At 39.8% G+C, this 20,120-nt stretch overlaps 1 protein-coding gene across 1 annotated transcript; it reads right to left on the reverse strand.

Moving 5' to 3' along the window:
• Nucleotides 1-1,186: 1,186 nt before the first annotated feature.
• papss1 (3'-phosphoadenosine 5'-phosphosulfate synthase 1) lies at nucleotides 1,187-15,710 on the reverse strand. The gene is made up of 12 exons (XM_080855818.1): nucleotides 15,573-15,710; nucleotides 15,090-15,204; nucleotides 14,689-14,924; nucleotides 13,576-13,714; nucleotides 12,114-12,232; nucleotides 10,615-10,728; nucleotides 10,161-10,272; nucleotides 9,840-10,045; nucleotides 9,402-9,537; nucleotides 7,910-8,178; nucleotides 6,811-7,040; nucleotides 1,187-2,990 (listed from the first exon to the last, which is right to left on the reverse strand). Exons 1-12 carry the CDS (start codon nucleotides 15,630-15,632, stop codon nucleotides 2,834-2,836), a joined length of 1,893 nt encoding a protein of 630 aa, XP_080711944.1. The 5' UTR covers nucleotides 15,633-15,710; the 3' UTR covers nucleotides 1,187-2,833.
• Nucleotides 15,711-20,120: the final 4,410 nt, after the last annotated feature.

The following is a 20,120-nucleotide window of genomic DNA, read 5'->3' on the forward strand; positions in this document are numbered from 1 at the left end:
GGCCACTGTGCTCTTTGGGACCTGTAAAGCTGCAGGGATTTTTCGGTTCCTTTCTCCAGATCTATGATTTGACAAAATTCTGTTTCTGAGGTCTTCAGATAATTCCTTTGACCCCATGGCTTGGAGTTTGCTCTGACATGCACTGTCAACTGTGGGACCCTATATAGGCAGGTGTTGGCAATCCCCAATCATGTCCAATCAATTGAATTTACCACAGAGGGACTTGAATTAAGTCTCAAGCAGTATCAGTGGAAACCAAATGCACTTCAGCTCACTTTTGGGTGTCATATCAAAGGGTGTGCACACTTGTGTACATATGATATTTTACATTTCGATTTTTAATAAATTAGCACAAATGTCTAAAAAACTATTTTTATTATGGGCTATTGTGTGTGGAATTTTGAGGAAAAATAAATAAACTCAATCTATTGTAGAATAGGTCTGTAATGTAATTAAATGTGGGGAAGGTGAAAGGGGTGTGCAGACTTTTTGGCTTGACTGTATATGATAAAATAAAGAAAACATAACTTACGGGATGGGACTTGGGGCCACACCCTCAAATTTGGTTGACGTTTATGCTGAAAATGGCTGACATAAAAAAATCAGAAAAAGCATGGTCTGTATATGTTCACCTATTTTTGTGGGAATTGGATGAAAAATCTTGGAGGAGCTCATTTTAGTTTAGAACTTTCAAGGAATCAGAAGGGAAACATAGTTCTAACACATACTGATTTGCTTATCATAGTGCACCCTACAGGCAAAACAATCTATGGTCAAGATTTGGCATGACGTAACAAATGTTTTTTTGCTGCTCCCTTTTTTGGAAAAGTAATAATAGGAAGAACTAGATTTGCCTTTCCTAAAGGAAATACCACTACTTGCAAAGGAAAAAAATAAAGATAAAATCTAAAAAAATCTATATAATGTAAAATAAAGGACATGTAATGTATACACAGAGAACACTTGACTAGCATGGAATTACCAAGATAATATAATAGATTGACAGACTAGTTTATTAACTACAAAAACAATCAAGTACATAAGATTAAAAAGGTATGACCAAATACATACGATTAAAAAGGAATGACCTAGATTAAAAAGGGATGCAAATAGGCCATTGCATTGCTTAATGAAATACAACACAATATGAGGGGTAATTCTAATTTATTAAAGAGAGTGAGACAGTATAGAGTACCTTTTGATTCAGACAAACATGGGGAGGGAGAAATAAATCAGAAAAAATAGAAAGGAACGGAAATAAGAAGTGTGATTGCTCAACAGTAGCAGAACCTTGCCCAGGAAAATTACAGCACCAGCAGTGATTATTTTACATCATGAGCATACGAGACAGTAACCTTCATGATAAATAAAACAGTCTTCATTTATTGTGTGCAATAAGTTACATAACTTCCCTGTTAAAGGCAAAAATGTGTTTATTTGTCCATTTACTAAGTCCAAGGACTAACGTGTTACCAAACACACACACATTCACCATGCTTGAAGTGTACAAAAAGTCAATAATATTAGATGACTGGCTTTAAAGAGGACCGATTAGAAGACTAAAAAGGAGCAGAATCAGTGCCAAAAACAGCTTTAAAAGGCTGAAAGCGCTGTCACTGCCTTCCACCATGTTTTCACACAAAACATAGCCACGTGGCATGATAAACCTGCCTCTGGGAGACTGTTTGCCAACTTCGGTTGATGCTGGACAGTGGACTTCGGCTGACATGCTGGTCAACGTGAACTGCCAGTCTCAGGTGGGAACTAGGGAAAAAAAGGGCAGTTTCTCCGTTCTCAGGGAGACCTCACGGAATTTTGTTCCATATTGTTGTTTGTAGTGGATACAGTTGAAATTCCCCTTTACTTTTAAATTACACAAACATAATGACTCATAATAATAAATAGATAATAAATCGAGGTTGAGGTACATTGAACAGGTCAGCACTGCAGAACACAGAGTCGAGTGTTTCTGCACATCTTGAACCTATACTATAACATAACATAAAAGGGTAATGAAAGTCACACGAGACCCACATATTTCTTAATGTTTAAAACTATTCACAAATTCTAGCATGAGGAAACACTCATCATTTTTGTCATGGAAGATTCCAGCCAATCAGGGACGTCCTGATGCTCATGCAGTGGACCAAGAGAAACTTGAGTTGTTCGACTTTAAAAACGCCAGCCTCCGCTTTCATGTGATGTGGTGCTGTTATACAACACTGGCGAAAGTTGGTCAAAATGTCGGACTAATAGGCATCGTGTTAAATCCAGCATGCATCACGTTAAGTCAGTGCTGCGGAGCACTGGACGAAAACGTACGCAACCTAGGCGAGAACTGCAGAGAGATGTTTGATCTTACAGCAGCATGTCATAAATACCATGCTTGACTATGACGTTACACAGAGCTTATTCTAAATTAGCTCAGATTCATCATTTTAAGTTGCACTGAAATAATACTTACTCATTTTAACAACTGAATAGCATCTGTTCATTTGATCCCATGGGTAGACATTTTAAAATACTGGCAATGACTCAATAAATATTCCTAATGATATAATGATGATATTTCTAACGTTCTCCTCATTATGACATTTAAGTTAAAATATTTGCTTCCGGCAAGTACTGTCCTTACTTTAGGTTTTTCTACGTCAGAGATGAAGAACATCATTTCAAGTGAAGACTTAAAAAGGGAGGAGAGTTTGCAGTATGAAATGCAAGCTACAGCACAAGCTACCACAAGAGGTCAGCACATCTACTGTGTGGTCTACTAGTAGGTTGACTAGCTTTCAGAGATGGGATGAAGGGTTCCCAGTGTTATTGCTGTCCATCCTTAGGCCGTCTCCACCGCCTTATCTTTCTCTAGAGACTTGTAATACTCCTTCAGAACATTCCAAGCTTTAGGGGCCATGAAGCCATCGGGTGGATTCTGACCCTCACGGGCCATCTTTCTCATCCGTGTTCCTGAGATGAAGTCATAGTCTTGATGGCTGCAACACATAAGGTGGCTGTCAGTGTGGTGGAGAGTATGTGTAGTTAATTCATTAAGGCGTATAGGTAAAGAATTCTTATTTATATGTAAAATGTAAAAATATACACATATATAAGCCGATCGCTAAAATGCCCTAATCAGCAGCAAGATTTATAGGAAAAATCTAACATGTACTTCCCGTATTAAGTTGCTTGGAAGCACAAAAGCCATGTTAATGATTGGTCATGACTAGAGGTCGACCGATATATAGGTCGGCCGATGTATCCGGCCGATATGTCATTTTTTAATCTATCGGTATCGGCCGATTTAAAAAAATATATATATATACAGTGGTGGCCAAAATTATTAGAACACTAGACATATCTAAGAGTTTTCAGTTGTTTTTGTTGAATTGGCCATTAAAATACCCTAAAAACTAATTCAATATGTACAAAGTCATCATTATGCTCTATTAATCATAGAATAGAGCCATCATAATGAGATTTAGGTAATTTTCCGTACAAAAACAAGCAAGGCCTATTTCACTGTCAATGTCACACAATCATGTTCCTGCACAGAAGAAGCCAAATTACTTGTGTAATCATTGTCAGGTGTTATTGTGGTTAAATTGATGGTGATGCAAGAGTCTTAGGACACAGCTTGGCGATTCTTTTGAATGTACAAGGCCTATCCTGCTCATTAAGTGATTGGTAACATCAGGGTTTTGTCACTGAGGCCACACCACAAAATTGTATAGATCCAAAGCCTCTAGAAGCAGTCTTGAAGCACATGTTGCTCTTTGAACATGGCTAAGGTGAAGAAGGAGCTAACGAGTGAGCAACGGGTTCGAATAAAGGCTTTTTTTATGCTGGCTGGAGTTACTGCCCCATAGCCAAGGACTTGAGATGCAGTCCCAGCACTGTAAAGTACACTTTAGACCACCATGGCACCAGAACCGAAAGGAGGGAGGTTTCAAAAAGAAACTCTCAGACACACAAGTGAAGCATCTCAAAATTCTCAGTCTTCAGGACCGAAGAAAGACTTTACAAGAACTGTGTGACGAGATCAACATCACAATGACTAATGGTGCAACAGTGTCTTCAATAACTGTCCGTCGGAAACTGGGAGAAGAAGGACTTTTTGGCAGAATAGCAGCAAAGAAACATTACTGAAAGAGAACAATTGAGTGTAACGCCTGAAATTAGCAAAAGAACACAATAAATGGACAAATAAAGATTGGTTTAAGTGTTGTGTACTGATGAGTCCAGGTTTGAATAGTTTGGCAACAAGCAAAGCGTGTATGTTCCACGAAGTGAGGGGGAGAGATATAAAAATTAGTGTCTCTTGCCAACAGTTAAACAAGGAGGGGGTAGTATTATAGTGTGGGGTGCAATTTAAGCCTCAGGAACAGGTGACTTTGGCTAATTTGATGGCATCATGGATAAAAAAGTATACCACAACATTCTGGTGAGGCACGGAGTTCCTTCTTGGAGACGTCTTATTGGGCCTGGATTTATTTTCCAAGAGGACAATGACCCTAAACATTATTTTAACTATTGCCGGATCTACCGGCGACAAGGAATCTGCTGGAACATTGAAAATTATGGACCGGCCGGCCCTCTCAAAGTCCGGACTTCAAACCCATCAAGCAAATTCGGGGCAAGTTGGAAAATAAACGCGACAGATCTACTGTAAATTCCAAGGAAAGCCTTTGGCTTGAGTTGCAGAAGGCATGGGATAACATTATTGTTGAAGTTCTCAAGAAATATATTGACTCTATGCCAGAGAGATGTGCTGCTGTAATTGCTGCAAAAGGTGGACGTACCACAAATTAAAGTTAAAAGTGGATAAAAACAGTAGGAATCACTTCATCTGATATTTGTTGTGCTCAGAACAGCCATCTGCATGTTTCATGAACATTATGAAATTAAATCATGTTTTGGAGGCAAAAAAAAGGTAATTATTCTCAGATCTGTCAGGCGTTCTAACAATTTTGGCCACCACTGTATATATATATATATATATATTTTTTTTTCCTTGAAGTAACAACACATGAAAACATAAAATGTGACGGATTCAAGTTTTACAAAGAACTCTCCCTTCCCCCCTCCCCCTGCACAGACAGCAACCCTAAAATAAAGACAAATCATAGTCTGTACACATACATATATGTATATACATTGAAAAAAAGAATAACTAAAATAATAATAACAAAAATAATAAATAATACATAAAAAAAAGGGGGGGGGGGGGTTCTCTGGATTCCTAGATTATGGATGTTTGTAAGTATTAGGCTGTGTGTGTGTGTGTGTGTGTATGGGGGCACGGACTTCAGACTTAAGATACTAGTAGGGGAGTAAAATTGTGTGCATCTACTTATTATTAGCGTGACGCTTTAGCATGCAAATTAATGGGAAAACTTTTAGATATCGGCCCTAAAAATCGGCCAAAATAAACCGGTGGCCCATATCGGCTATCAGTTAACCCTGACCTCTAAGTATCAGCATCGGCATCGGTTATAGAAAAACCCATATCGGTCGACCTCTAGTCATGACTGGAAGATTTGACAGAAAAGGTTCCCTGCTGACAAACTAAAGAATCACTATGTCATTTGACAACATACTAAAGTGTACACTTTTTGTCAAAATAAGTTTGAACAAGGTAGGTAGGTAGGAAGGTAAACACAGGTTGAACACCCTAACTCCCTTTGTATAATTTCTTATATTCTAAAATGGCCACTCTTTTCAGGATCTTGTTGCAGTCTCATTGTAGCCTGACGATGTCATACTCATAATTCTAGTCAGAATATGAGTCTGAGACCGAACCATTGGGCTGTGATTATGGGGCGTGTTTCAACGAACCAGGAAAGAAAATTCCTCTTTGCTGAATTGGATACCTAGAACCAATCAGAGCAACGTAGTGTTATTACCATCTGATAGATTAAACTTTTACCTGATCCCGTAGGAAGGACGGCAAAAACATACTTTCAATCGACAAATGCCTTGATCGCGTTTCTCTGTTCCTCTTTCAAAATGAATGCGCTGTCAATATCTGTTGAGATATGCCTGCTCACGTTACTTAATTAGCACTCAAGGCTAGAAGCTACCATTTGTTTCAATGTTTTTTTTTGTCTACGCGTTAGCATAACCGATCAATAATGGTCTAGAGTGCTTCAGTTAAGACCTACAATCTTTGGCAACACTCGTTTTGCGTATACACAACTAACCGAGTCAATGTAGACATAAAAAAAGTCGTGTAGATAGCTAAAATCATATAAAATATGTCCCACTAAGCTCCCGAGACGGCGCCATCTTTGTCCGATGTATAGGCTATTCTATCTATATCTGTCCATCAACGTATAAAGCCCGCCCTTACAATTTTATTGGTCAGATCACTTTTCGGTGGGCTTGAATCCCTCCCAACTAGCTCGACTCCAGACTGAATCTCCCAGACCAAAAATGTTGTGGGCGGAGTTCAGGCTGGTATCCAGGCTAGTCTCATTGGCTATCCACAAGGTAATCAAATGAATGGAAGGTTTTGGGCAGAAAACAATCTTTTGATTATGGACTAAGTAAGTAAGTAGGTCCATTACACTGTAGCAATGAACAGAATAAATAGAAATGAGTGGACTTCACTAAAATAGAAATACTAAACAAAAAATATCGGCAACTATAATAAAATGTCCCACAAGCAAGAGTCTGTTGGGTTGTTCTGCATGTCATTTAGGACTTGTTTCATTAAAGGTAATACTAAATTCCAAATTCCAAATTCCAAATTGCTATCTGATTTCAACAACATGCGACTGTGTAACAATCTAAATATGAGGGAAAGTTCCTTACTTCTGGGAGTTATAGAAGTCCATGCTTCTCTTCACCTTGTTGTAAGCAGCCACTTTGAAAGGGACAATCTCCAAAGAGATGAGCCCCGGTGCCATAGTGAGAACCTTAGCCCCATGTGTCGGATCATACAAGTCCTTTCCTGTAGACGGGTGAGGCATGCCTGCAGGGTCACGACCAACAATGTAGAAGTTTGCACCTGCCACCATTCTTGCTCTGCAGTGCCACTGTACCTGAACAGAAAGGAGGATTTGGTTAAAATGCTGATGGTCAAATGTGTTTTGTTCGGGTAAAAGGGAGGCTTAAAAAACATTGTACTGGAGTAGCAAGCTATAGGTTGAGCATGGATTATGAGCTGCATGAGTTTTCTCAACGGTTTTGGCTAATTTGACCATTAGGAACAAATCTAGGGTGCTGTCGTTTACTGTAAGAACATTTTTTTTTTTAAAGTTTTTTTTTTAACAGTTATTAGAGTCACGACTCAGCCTGGTCTGCCCCGCCCCCTGCTATCAGTGCTCTCTATTGTCCACAGCTGAGGTAGCAGAGTCTGCGCAGGTGTGAGGAATGAGGCCTTGATGAGCTCCATTATAAGAAGGCCTGGGCGCAGTGTGCAAGAGGCTCCCTCTCCTTGACGCATCGTTTATATTTGTTTGACATGTGTACACTACTGAGACACCCGCTTGCACCAAATTTGATTTTAGACAATTATACTGACTGTTTCTACTTTACTTTAATAAATGTCATTTTTACTATACAACCTTGCGTGTCGAACTCCCGTTCATGTCACATGCAGAGAGCCGGTATGTGACATTAGCAAAAGCACATTTTTCCTGTTGTTACAGGCCTTTCATTGCATACAATTATGCTCAACCACGGTTGGATCCCTGTAAAGATCATGTTAAACAAATGCATGCCCTCTTGTATCCATATATGCTATGTTTAATTTATATTGGCTACCATCATTTCTAGACAAATGATATTAGGAAGCTCTCAGGGGTGACAGAATACTGATTAGTTGGATAATGAGGCAAGTGCAAGAAAACTGATATTAGAAATTATTATATTCAATGGCTTTGTATCTCAGTCCAAATAGACTATTAACCTCAGTTGGTCCAGCATACATCATTGGGGAGGGGAAGATGGCAACAACGGTTGACGCAGGGTCTAGGACACCGTCCTCCAGTACAGCAGTATGTTGGCGCATGCGCCAGAGCAGAGGGACATCATCCTCTTTCGTCCAACCACCAAGTGGGTGCAGCAATAACACTGGACGTCGGTATCCACGTTCTACCAACTTCCGTTGGGTGTCCTGCATTAGCAATGCGTGGCCATTGTGAACAGGATTGCGGAGTTGAAAGGCAAAAACAGCATCTGAAACACAAGACAAATAACAAGAGAGAAATGTTTTACATTTAACATTTTCTTTAAAATTCTGTGCCACAGTCTGAGAACCACATCCACAAGTGGATGTCATGAAGACCAGGTGATGAGCGTGCTGGGAGGAAGGGTGGCAGTGGGCTACATAGCAGCTCATTATTCGGGCACCCTCTGTCCTGTCAGTAAAGAAGGAGGTGAACCATATTACCATGACCTCCAGTGTTGGCTAGAAAAATGGTGTGAAGGGCTACAGTGAGGTCCAGGAGGATGCGTAAGGGAAGTAATCCAGCATCAGCTGCGCAAAGGAGATCTCCACCAAGGCAGCTTCTGTGCTGTGTTTCGGGTGCAGTCGAGATTGGAATGACTCAAAGAGCTGGTAATCCTGGAGCTAAGATACCACTTAGATCTTGGATATTTGTGTTAGTTAGTCATGTTAGCTAGTTGCTGTCGAGCTAGTCTCCCAAGTTTGCATCGCTTTGTATCAGAAGGAATCCAGGTTTTGTTAGGCTGGTCAGCTTCCCTAAGCTATAGCTAGATGTTGGTTGTTCTGATTAGGTTACCTTAGTGTCCTGCCATTCAGAGTTCTGTGGATGATTGTGCAAACATGTATTTGTAACTAAATGTATGTAAAAATGTATTGTAACTAAATGTATGTAAACATGTATTTGTCACTAAATGTATGTAAAAATCTATCTTTGCCTTCTTAGCCAGTTCCAAATTCTTCAGCTTGACAACAAATGCAAAGCCATTCATGTATAGACCATGATATGTATTTTTCTTCAAATAACATATTTTTTCAACTGTTCAGTGTAGCTTCAGAAATGTACGAACGGCAAACTGTATAGAACTTTAAGCTGATGGTTCACAAGTTTTGGTTCAAAACTAGCAAGCTAACTACTAAAAAGGCATGCAAAAACCTTGCATACACCACCAACAGCCCAGTATACCCTGATAGAAGCTTGCCAACACATTAACTGGTGTCTTTTGTGAAAGTTTTTCTTCCATTTTTTGCAAGGTACCCAGCCTGGTATACAGAACTACATAGGGCATATCTTGGATGGCTAGTGGGAAAGACACAGGTGTTTATCTGTCCTTCACATAACCATATGCTTTCAAAATGAATTTGAGGATAGTACCAAAACTACGTAGTTGCCTATAAAATCATACCTCAAAAAGTATCAAATTGTTGCATAGTGTTGCTTTAAGACTCCTGATACCTGCATTCATCTCTTTGAATTTCTGCTTCAGCTCATTAGGAGTGAGGCGGTATGCATCCAAGCCATCGTTCCAATATATGCGATCCAGAACCTGGAGATCACCCCCAACTAACCAGTCTCCACTCTCCATCACCATCTGAAACATTATTCATTTGTCAGTCACCAGGAAAAAAAACAGTGGATTGTGAATAAATATGTACCACTAATACACTTTGTTGCAAAACTTTGAACATGGAAATATGTATGTTGTCAATATTTGTGTATATACCCAAGAATCAGATTCACTCAAAAAGTTCACCGTTTTGGAAGATCTGTGGCAATACCGATAGTGTTCTACACCATTTACAGGTCTGCCCGTGAGGAAAGGTCATTTCCAGCCTGCTCTTCACTGTCATGTCCAAATAAAAGCTTGAGAAGCTAGTATTTCTTAATTCTGACCTTGATGTAAGGGTGGTCCTTGCAAGTGGTGCCCCACTGGCGGGCACAGCGCTCCTCCTTGCGATGTTCATAGAATTCAGGGTTACGAAGAATGGCCACACGCCTGCCTTCATAGACCAGGGCTAGGGCAGTGCAGCCATTTAGACGGCCTTTGTCTGTAGTGGAGACAGGCAGGACCACGGGTACAGACAAGTTGATCACGCCACCTATGGAGAGGTTATAAACAACAGTTATAAACAAACCCAGCAAAGGCTTTTTACCAGACAAAAACACATAATTACCAACTGATCTTCAGAGCTATAAACACATCATTTACTGTACCATCCAGGAGACAGTCAAAGTGAAGACACTGCAGGTACTCTCGCTCTCTCATGAAGCCATTAAGTGGAGTCGCCCAGCCCTCAGCCAGGACCTGAACCCATTGCAGGTCAACCTGGGTGAGTGAAACAATGAAGGATCAACACTGTAAAGGACATTTTGATACCAGCATGCAAAAGTCTCTACCAAGCTTGGTAAAGTTTACACAAGCTCACACAAAGATTGTATTTAATAAAGCAGATGTTATGGCCTAACCACTGCTACCTCAATGTTAAGGCATTACATGTCACCTGCTCCCATCTTGGGTTGCCACTTAAAAAGGTTTAATTAGTGCCCACAATGAAAGCTAGATGCTATTCACTAGTTTCCTTTCTGGTTTTGGACAAAAACCTTACTTAATGCCACCCTAATGCCTGCTTAATCGGGTGGAAAATCAATGTTTGTGCAAAAACAGTACCTTTCCGATGCTCAGTGTTGGCAATGTCTCTGCATCTGCTTTGGCCAGATCCAGTTTATTCTCAGGCACAAAAAGCTCCTTCACTTCGTACGACGCATCAATTGGCACAATGTCCTAGAAAAGATGACAACATATGGAACACTTTCGTGAAAAGGTCCTTGAGTTCATGACCACTTAAAAAAAATATATATATATATAAAGTAATGACCGTAATCGATAATAAGTGGGTAGTATACTGGTAATGAGTGGGTAAAAATCATGGTAACCACTCATAACGACCCACAATTACTTAATAAATTCCAAGTTGTTTCTAAACAATAATCAGTTGTGTAACTAACCAAATAACCTTGCTCCATTGGTGTCCCATTACTAAACTCAGGATTTAACTTCATCCACAAGTGGTTGTGATCACATGGAACCCAAGACTGCCTTTTACTGGTGAGCTGATTTTGAGAAATTAAACTTTGCTTCAGGCTATTCAGCAAACGTTCCTAGGTTGCTCTGGCTGTCTAGTTGTTCTTATAGCTAACTTGCTAGCTAGCTAAGGAATTTAAATAACCCTAAATGGTTTAAATGGCAGATTTCTATTTGCATGAAATTATAGCTAGTTATCTAGTGGATGTTAGTTCTAAAAACCAGTTTTGGGTTCAATGTGATCACAACCACAAGGGCTTACTTATCTGATATAAATGTAGTGGGGGGTCACTTAATAAATGATTTTCACTGTGAGTGGGAATGAGGTAGCCTTTATAGTGCCTTGCATAAGTATTCACCCCTTGGATGTTTTACCCTTTTATTGCTTTTATAAATCAGTCATGGTCAATATATGTTGGCTTTTTGGACAACAAAAAAAATCACAAAATAGCCCTCTTTAAAGTCAAAGTGAAAACAGATTTCTACACAGTTATGTAAATTAAATAAAAATATGTAATGAAAATAAGTGATTGCATAAGTATTCACCCCCTTTAAATAGACAGACCTAATTGAACAGAGGTCCAGCCAATTGGTGCTAGAAGTCTCACAATTAGTGAAATGGGGATCAGTGTGCAGTGAATGTGTCTCAAGTGATTGACCCAAGATCACTCTAAGCAACTCAGAGAAAAGGTTGTTGAAAAGTATAAGTCAGGGAAAGTATACAAAAAAATGACCAAGGCACTAAACATCCCCTGGAATTCTGTTAAATCCATCATCAAGAAATGGAAGGAATATGGTACATGTGTAAATCTGCCTAGATCAGGCCGTCCTCACAAACTGAGTGACCATGCAAGAAGGAGACTAGTAAGAGAGGCCACCAAGACACCTATGACTACTCTGAAGAGGTTTCAAGCTTCAGCAGCTGGTATGGGAGCGACTCTGCATACAACAACTGTTGCCTGGGTTCTATACCAATCAAAGCTTCATGGAAGAGAGCCAGATGTGCTGTCCATACCTGAAGATCCCCATAGGTCAAGGCAAAGGACTCAGTGGCTATAAGCCTAAATGTTGTGAACTTAAAGTACCTTTTCCTGCAAGAGGTCCAAGACTTGCTGGATGCACTCATTCACACTGCAGGAGTCTGTCTTCAGCACCAGCTCCGGAGCCTCAGGTTTGTCATAATCAGAGTCGATCCCAGTAAAGCCTACAGTTATTAAAGATAAGCCTTTTTCAGAGACTACACACTTTTCCATAATTCCAGACAATCCAAGGACATATGTGCTCATAACAATGGAACATTCCATGTCAAATCAATCAAATTGTGAATTAAAAAAAAATAAAAATCTGGTGGAAGATGAATTAATATGATGGAGAAACCCCAATCTTAGAGTCAAGGGGGAATTATTTAGCAGGGAAAATACCTTTTACCAGGGGTAAACACACTCCCGGATTTGCTGATGTAAATTTGAAATGTGCCAATTTTAACAAGCCAGCTTGGGTTAGATTGCCTGGCTTACAATAAATCACGTAGCTCTACAAAACATGTTCACTCAACCACTCTCTACCGGCCACTCACGCATTAACTAGTTCAATCACACACACGCATTCTCTTCTATTCACACGTTACATCCATAATCCAACCTCACTCCATTATTGCTGCCGTTGCATCCTCAACCAGTAGCCCATAATATCCACTAGACATTCATGTTTATGACTGAAGCTTAAAAGGTTTATTAAATTACTTGCATGGCAGGAAACATTGGTTGCTACGCAAAAAAATAACTTCACCTAGTGGTTGCAACTAGGGATGCACCGATGCATCGGCCGTACATCGGTATCGGCCGATGTTTGCCTCTTTTAATGTTATCGGCCTATCGGTAATAAACTTGACTTTCACCGATGGTACTGGCCGATGTTTATGGCAGGCAGTTTTTAAAGAAAAATAATGTATTAGATTCGTTTTAATCTTGAATTTATATGGCATTCCCTAAGGGTTTATGCTTGTGTTTTGTAAGGCTGCATTGCAAGCATCTGTTTACAGTTGAAATTATGTCTTGATGCCTGGTGATATTATATTAAATAAAGTTTAGTTAAACTAAAGATTGTTTCATAAATCTGATTGAATTTGTGCTCATTCAAAGTTAAGAGTGATAAAGGGCTGACATAGTTTAAAACATTGCTTTTTAGATAATGATTTCATTATTTTCCTGGCACAAAAGGGTGAATGAATAACAACAAAAACAAAATAAACAAATATCGGTATCGGTATCGGCTAGATTGTTGTTTTGAACATCGGTATCGGTATCGGCCAAGAATTTCCATATCGGTGCATCCCTAGTTGCAACCCTTTCATCAAGGCTAACATTGCTTTAATGGTGGTGCCTAGATAGGCAGCTTATTTGCATGGCAGCTCCTAAATAGAATTTAAATGACACCTCTTCACTATAATCTATGTATCAAGTGTGTTCTACCTTTGTATAAATAGTTAAGAATATTATCTGTAATCACAAGGTCTCACTTATAACACTCAACATGTCTTATAATTACCTTTGATTTCCCCAGCTCTGGCTTTTTTGTAGAGGCCCTTTACATCTCTCTGCTCACACACATCCAGTGGGGCGTCAACAAACACCTCGAAGAAGGGAAGCCCAGCAGCTTCATGGATCTTTCTGGCATTTAACCGGTCCTGTGAAAATAATGTAAGAATAACTAGATAAAACAGGCCTCAATATGGCATGAAAAAGATACAAAAATCGGACTTTCAAATGGACTTTTGTCCCTGTGTGTGACTATTGTGGTAGTGATAAGTGAGTTGTTTATCAATAGTTTATAAATGTAGATGTTATGGGAGTAAGATTGAGTCCCGGGGAGACACCAATTTCCCTTTTTGGTCTCAAGCTATGAACGTTTGGGAAACCTGGTTCTTAAACAATTCAGAAAGATTTGAGTGCAGATGTGGCTGCAAGAAGGAAATTAAGAATTAAATAGATTCTGCTCTATTTTTTTGCGTAGCAACCAATGTTTCCTGCCATGCACAACTTACACACACACACACACCCTTTTCAACTTTCCACTATTTTGAGGCATGTTGATGTATACAGATTCAAGAGCAAAGCTGTTGTAGATGTAGAGAGCGGTAGCTAGGATATCTCTTTTGTCAATGATGGTAGATTTCTTTAAATAAAGTGCCTCATCTAATTTATGTCTTTGTGTGTGTGTGATTAAACTGATACATACTTGAAACAATAATGGCATCACGTCTAGGTCTCCTGAGCTATCAAAGATCCATCTTACTAACATTTTCCTATAGGTACATTCCCCAAACAAGATTGTCAACACATTTAGCCTAGGTGAAAAGTATTTTCTACAGCTATTTGACAATTAGGAGCATGATCATGAAATGCTTAAATGCAGACAAACATGACACCTTGAATTTGCTTGAGGGGTAGTCTCGTTATTTTTAACCCTAGTTTGTTTCCCCAAAATTCAGCAAATGTCATCATTTAAAGGCTTATTTTTCAAAACTTTCTTCCAGGGAGCAAGTCCCGAACACCCCACCTGTCTCAGGTACACAATGGTATGCTTCATATTCTGAACCACCAGCACCATAATGGCAATTAGCACATGAAAAAAAAAAACATGTCATGTGGTGCTACTCACTCTGCTGTAGGGGGAGATGAAGCTGGCGATACAAACCAGACCGGCGTCGGCGAACAGTCGCGCGACCTCTGCTATGCGCCGAATGTTCTCCTCTCGGTCTTCAGGGCTGAAACCCAAGTTCTTATTCAGGCCCTGCCTAATGTTATCTCCATCCAGTGAATAGCAAGGCATGCCATGGCATACCAGATACTCTTCTAAAGCCATACTGACTGTGGTCTTCCCAGCTCCAGACAGGCCTGAGGATGGAGATTACTCTTTAATTAGTATACAGTTTGTAATCGTTAAATGGTAGAATGTCTTGAGTGAGTGTAAAACCTCCTAACAATTGTCTTTGACAATATGTGGTATATGATAATGCATGGGATAACGTCAAGTTATGACCATTCCAACTTTAATTTTACCTGTAAGCCAAACTGTACATCCACGAAATCCTCTACGAGTTCCTAAAACTTGTCCACGTTTATTTCTGCTTACATGGTGGGCTTGGTAGGTAACATTCGTTGCTCGTTGCATCCCCTAGAGCAAATATATGTATTTATCAATACAAATGACCAAAGCAATGTTGACTAAACAGTTTCGTCATAGCTCCGATAGCTAACCTATTACTAAGCTAGATAACTGTAAATCGTTGGCAAGATACCTTAGCTAATAAGCTAACGTTAGGTGCCTACCTAACATTAAACGGTCCAGTCAGAAGCGACATCGTGGTTGTTCTGTAATATCATAACAACTAACCTTGGGTTGATTCGTACTCCTTAATGTTCGTACTGAACTAAAGTGGCTGCTTGTGCCTTATAACGTTAGCTTATTAGCTTAACCCGGCACAAATAGCCTAAGCCAGGCTGTCTGAGCACATGAAAAATAACATGGCATAGTAAACCTACCCAATTTTCAGGAACATTGTTCAATTTCTGCTTCTTCACCGAACTTCCCGAAATTTCCATACTGTCTGACCACTGTTGTTATATCGTTACCAAAGAAAGATGACGTAAGTTATAAGTTATCTTGTTTTAACCCCAATTTATGAGACTCGGTATGAATGAACAGACCTGGCTGTTGACCAATGACAGTAACCAACCACCGAACACGAAACCTCTTTACCATAACAGACTGGCAAAGCACCCGATTCAGTTCACATCGGAATTCCCGTCTACTTTACGCCACTATACTAGAATGGTTGCGTATTTGTCAGGTTACCATACGTATTCACAGAACTACCCGAAGTGAGAAACTGGATGTACGGAAAGCGGATGGTTCAAGGAGTATTTTTTATTTTTAATCAAAGATACAGACAAGTGCTCATCATATCAGCCAGTCATGAACCAATATCAAATACAATAATACATGTAATAAGTTAAAGACATATGAGACAGATACATAACACATATTGGCAACAAAAATCCAATATAACAAGGGAAAAAGATGATATTATGATATCTAGTGTTTAATTCTACAAATTCACATGAAAATCTGGTAAAAATGGGGGTTGCTTTTGCAAATCTGCTATTTGCCAAATAGAATCAACAGATTAATGATGAATTAATTTTATCATTCTTGTGATCAAATTAAGTAGACACTTTTTACAATCATTTTTTAAAAATATACATTTCTTAATCCACCCAGTCCAAAAGGTAAGTGAACAAAAGCAATGATAAAACAGATGAGTTAAAGATTACAGAAGATTACAGTTTCATTATAACAAAAGGTACTATTTTCCATATTTATTTTCAATTTCTAACATATACAGTACATAGTACATACATACATACATACATACATACATAGGCTACATACATACATACATACATACATACATACATATATATATACATACATACATACATACATACATACATACATACATACATACATACAGTGGGGAAAATAAGTATTTGAACCCCTGCCGACTTCGCAAGTTTGGCCACTTGCAAATAAATGTGTGATCTAGAATTTTAATGGTAGGTGTATTTAAACAGTGAGAAACAGAATATCAACAAAAAAATCCAGAAAACTGCATTTTTTATGATTTATGACTTTATTTGCATTTGATGCAAAAAATAAGTATTTGAACCCCCAAGCAAACAGCAAGAATTCTGCCTCCAAATGGCCAGTTATGTGCCCAAAAAGCACACAGATTAGGCCTCATTAGGTCTAACAAGGTATACCTGATCTCAACTGGTGACCTGTATAAAAGAAACCTTTCCAAAGAATCATACTTCACACCTTCAACCTCACCACCATGGGCAAGACCAAAGAGCTGTCCAAGGACGTCAGAGATAAGACTGTAGATCTGCACAAGGCTGGAATGGGCTACAAAACCACCGGCAAGCAGCTTGGTGAGAAGCAGATAACTATTGGTGCGATTATTCATAAATGGAAGCAACACCAAACAACTGCCACCCGCTCTAGGTCTGGGGCTCCATGCAAGATATCCCCTCGTGCGGAATCAGTGATCATTCGAAAGGTGCAGAATAACTCCAGAACTACACAGGGGGAGCTTGTGAATGATCTCAAGGCAGCTGGGTCCAGAGTCACCAAGAAAACCATTGGCAACACACCACGCCGTCATTTTTTGAAGTACTGCAGCACCCGCAAGGTCCCCCTGCTCAAGGATGCGCATGTACAGGGCCATCTGAAGTTTACCATTGCACACTTGAATGATTGTAGGGAGGATTGGGAGACAGAATGCGGTCAGATGATACCAAAATCAAGCTCTTTGGCATCAACTCGACTTGCCGTGTTTGACAGGGGGGGGGAACGCTGAATATGACCCCAAGAGTACATCATACCCACCATCAAGCATGGAGGTGGAAACATTATGCTTTGGTGCTGTTTCTCTGCCAAGGGTACAGGACGACTCCACCGCATCAAGGGGACTATGGATGGGGCCATGTCACGTGGAATATTGGGCTTGAACCTCATTCCCTCATTCCCTCCCATTGAAAACACAACCTTAAAGATTTGGAGAGGATCTGGAAAGAGGAGTGGACCAAAATCCCTCCTGAGATGTTTGTAAACCTGGTGACCAACTACAAGAAACGTCTGACGTCTGTGCTTGCCAATAAGGGTTATTCCACCAAGTCCTAAGTCATTTTTGTCAGTCAGTTTTGGGGGTTCAAATACTTATTTTTTGCATCAAATGCAAATAAAGTCATAAATGTTATAAAATGCATTTTTCTGGATTTTTTTGTTGATATTCAGTTTCTCACTGTTAATATACACCTACCATTACAATTATAGATCACACATTTCTTTGCAAGTGGCCAAACTTGTGAAATCGCAAGGGGTTCAAATACTTATTTTCCCCACTGTACATACATACATAGCTACATGTAAATGTCAGTAATTTGTTGTTGTCATTGCGGCTTTTCTATTTGATGTGTCTCTCTTTATTATTGTATTGCCTGTATTGCCTTTATTAAATGCGTGCCAGTAGTTGCTCCGTAGCTTGCACAGCCTTTAAGGCACCTGGCGGGAGAACGCCACTTTGCTTTGGGCCTGGCTGATGTCACAGTTCGCTTCAATCGCAGTATTTGCACAGTTCGCTTCAATCGCACTATTTGCACAAGCTTCCTTGTAAAAGATCGCACATTTGTTCAGCTAGAAAGGACTATCGTATTTTATATCTTGCATTCATTGGAGAGCGCAGAAAGGTACGATGCTTGTTTATGATAATTATATGTGCATGATTTTAGCGTTGTGATAATAATGTGATGTCAATGTTATTTATTAACTTAATCTTAAAGTGTGTTCCGTGAAAACACCCTGATGAAATGTTTGTACTTTATTTGTTTTCCATTCAGTTTTCACGGTGCTGTAAGAATAATAAAAGAAGATAAACTTACTCATCAGTCGAAACTCTCGTTTTCAAATCCAAGGGACTGCTACAATACATACATACATACATACATACATACGTATACGGACATACACACTCACACACTCCCATTCACACACACACACACACACACACACACACACACACACACACACACACACACACACACACACACACACACACACACACACACACACACACACACACATACATACAGTGCTGCTTGAAAGTTTGTGAACCCCTTGAGCAGTTTAGAGTTTTCTGTTGTTTTTACCATGATTTTTCGATTTTATCATCACAAGTTTTCCATGTATGAAATGTCAGGTTTATGTTTATCATTTGCATGTACTTTTTTTTGAGGGAATTGTGTGAGTAACCAAAAAAACATGAATGGAATTAGGAATTAGTGTGCAATATGCAAAAGTTTGTGAACCCCCAGCTGCATTGGTAAAGTCAAGCAGGTAACAGATTCGGTGAAACATATTTGGGTGCTTAATTAGTCAATTAAGCAAACCAACCAAATGAGACATCCTTGGGAAAAGGGTTGGGCAACACAGATTAAAAGAGATAGGAAACCAACCAAACTAGTGCCAAGGTGTACCCACACAGATCAACAATGCCGAGAGGAAAGGATATTATTGAGGACATGAGGAAGAAGATACTGACAGCCCATCAGTCTGGGGAAAGCTATAAGAACATCTCCAAAAGATTCCAGCTCCATCCATCCACTGTAAGACAAATCATTTACAATTAGAGGGCATTCAACATGACTGCAACTCTGCCTAAAAGTGTACGACCATCAAGACTATCACCAAGAAGCACCAGAAGAATAATAAATCAGGTAAAAGTCAACCCACACATCACCTCTAAAGAGTTGTGGACTTCTCAGCAGGATTTGAGATAAATGTACATGCGTTTTAATAATGTATTTGTTTAACTTTGTAGCATGAAGGCATCATTTACATACTCACTGTCAGTGCCATTCTCCAGTTGACTGCACATCGGTTCTCCTACACCAGATCCCCTTCACTCTGTGGCATGTTGCTGTCTGGCACCTCAGTGTCCTTCGCCTCCATGATCACATATGATCCACAGCATTTGCAACACCTTCGTTACCAGGATCACAGCTGGCAAAGACCGTGCTTTAATTTTTACCATTCTGGTTTACATTGTGGACTCTACAGGGGCTGCATCTGTGCCCTTGGTAACTGGAGCAGTTCTCACCGAACTCTCCACACCTTCCACCTGAGCAACGACCTCAGTTTGTAAATCAGTGATTTCACCATCTCGACCTGTGCCTGAGCCTGAACCTGTGACTCCTGGCCCGCCACGTTTGACATGGAAACATCAGGCTTATCACCACCACTACCCCCAACAACCTCCCTGCGAGGGCAGTCCTGTTTAACATGGCCTGGTCTCCCACATCCAAAGCATTGAACCAGTACTAATGAAAGTGGTGCAATCCTTCCCTGATACTGTACGTTTAACTGAAACAACCTACATAACCTACAGTAAACTGAAAACTCCAAAATGCTGCCACTCTCACACACTCAGATACTACACATGCACTCAGAGAGAGAGAGAGAGAGAGAGG

The sequence above is a fragment of the Sprattus sprattus genome, assembly GCF_963457725.1.
Source record: "Sprattus sprattus genome assembly, chromosome: 18".
Lineage (NCBI taxonomy): Eukaryota > Metazoa > Chordata > Actinopteri > Clupeiformes > Clupeidae > Sprattus > Sprattus sprattus.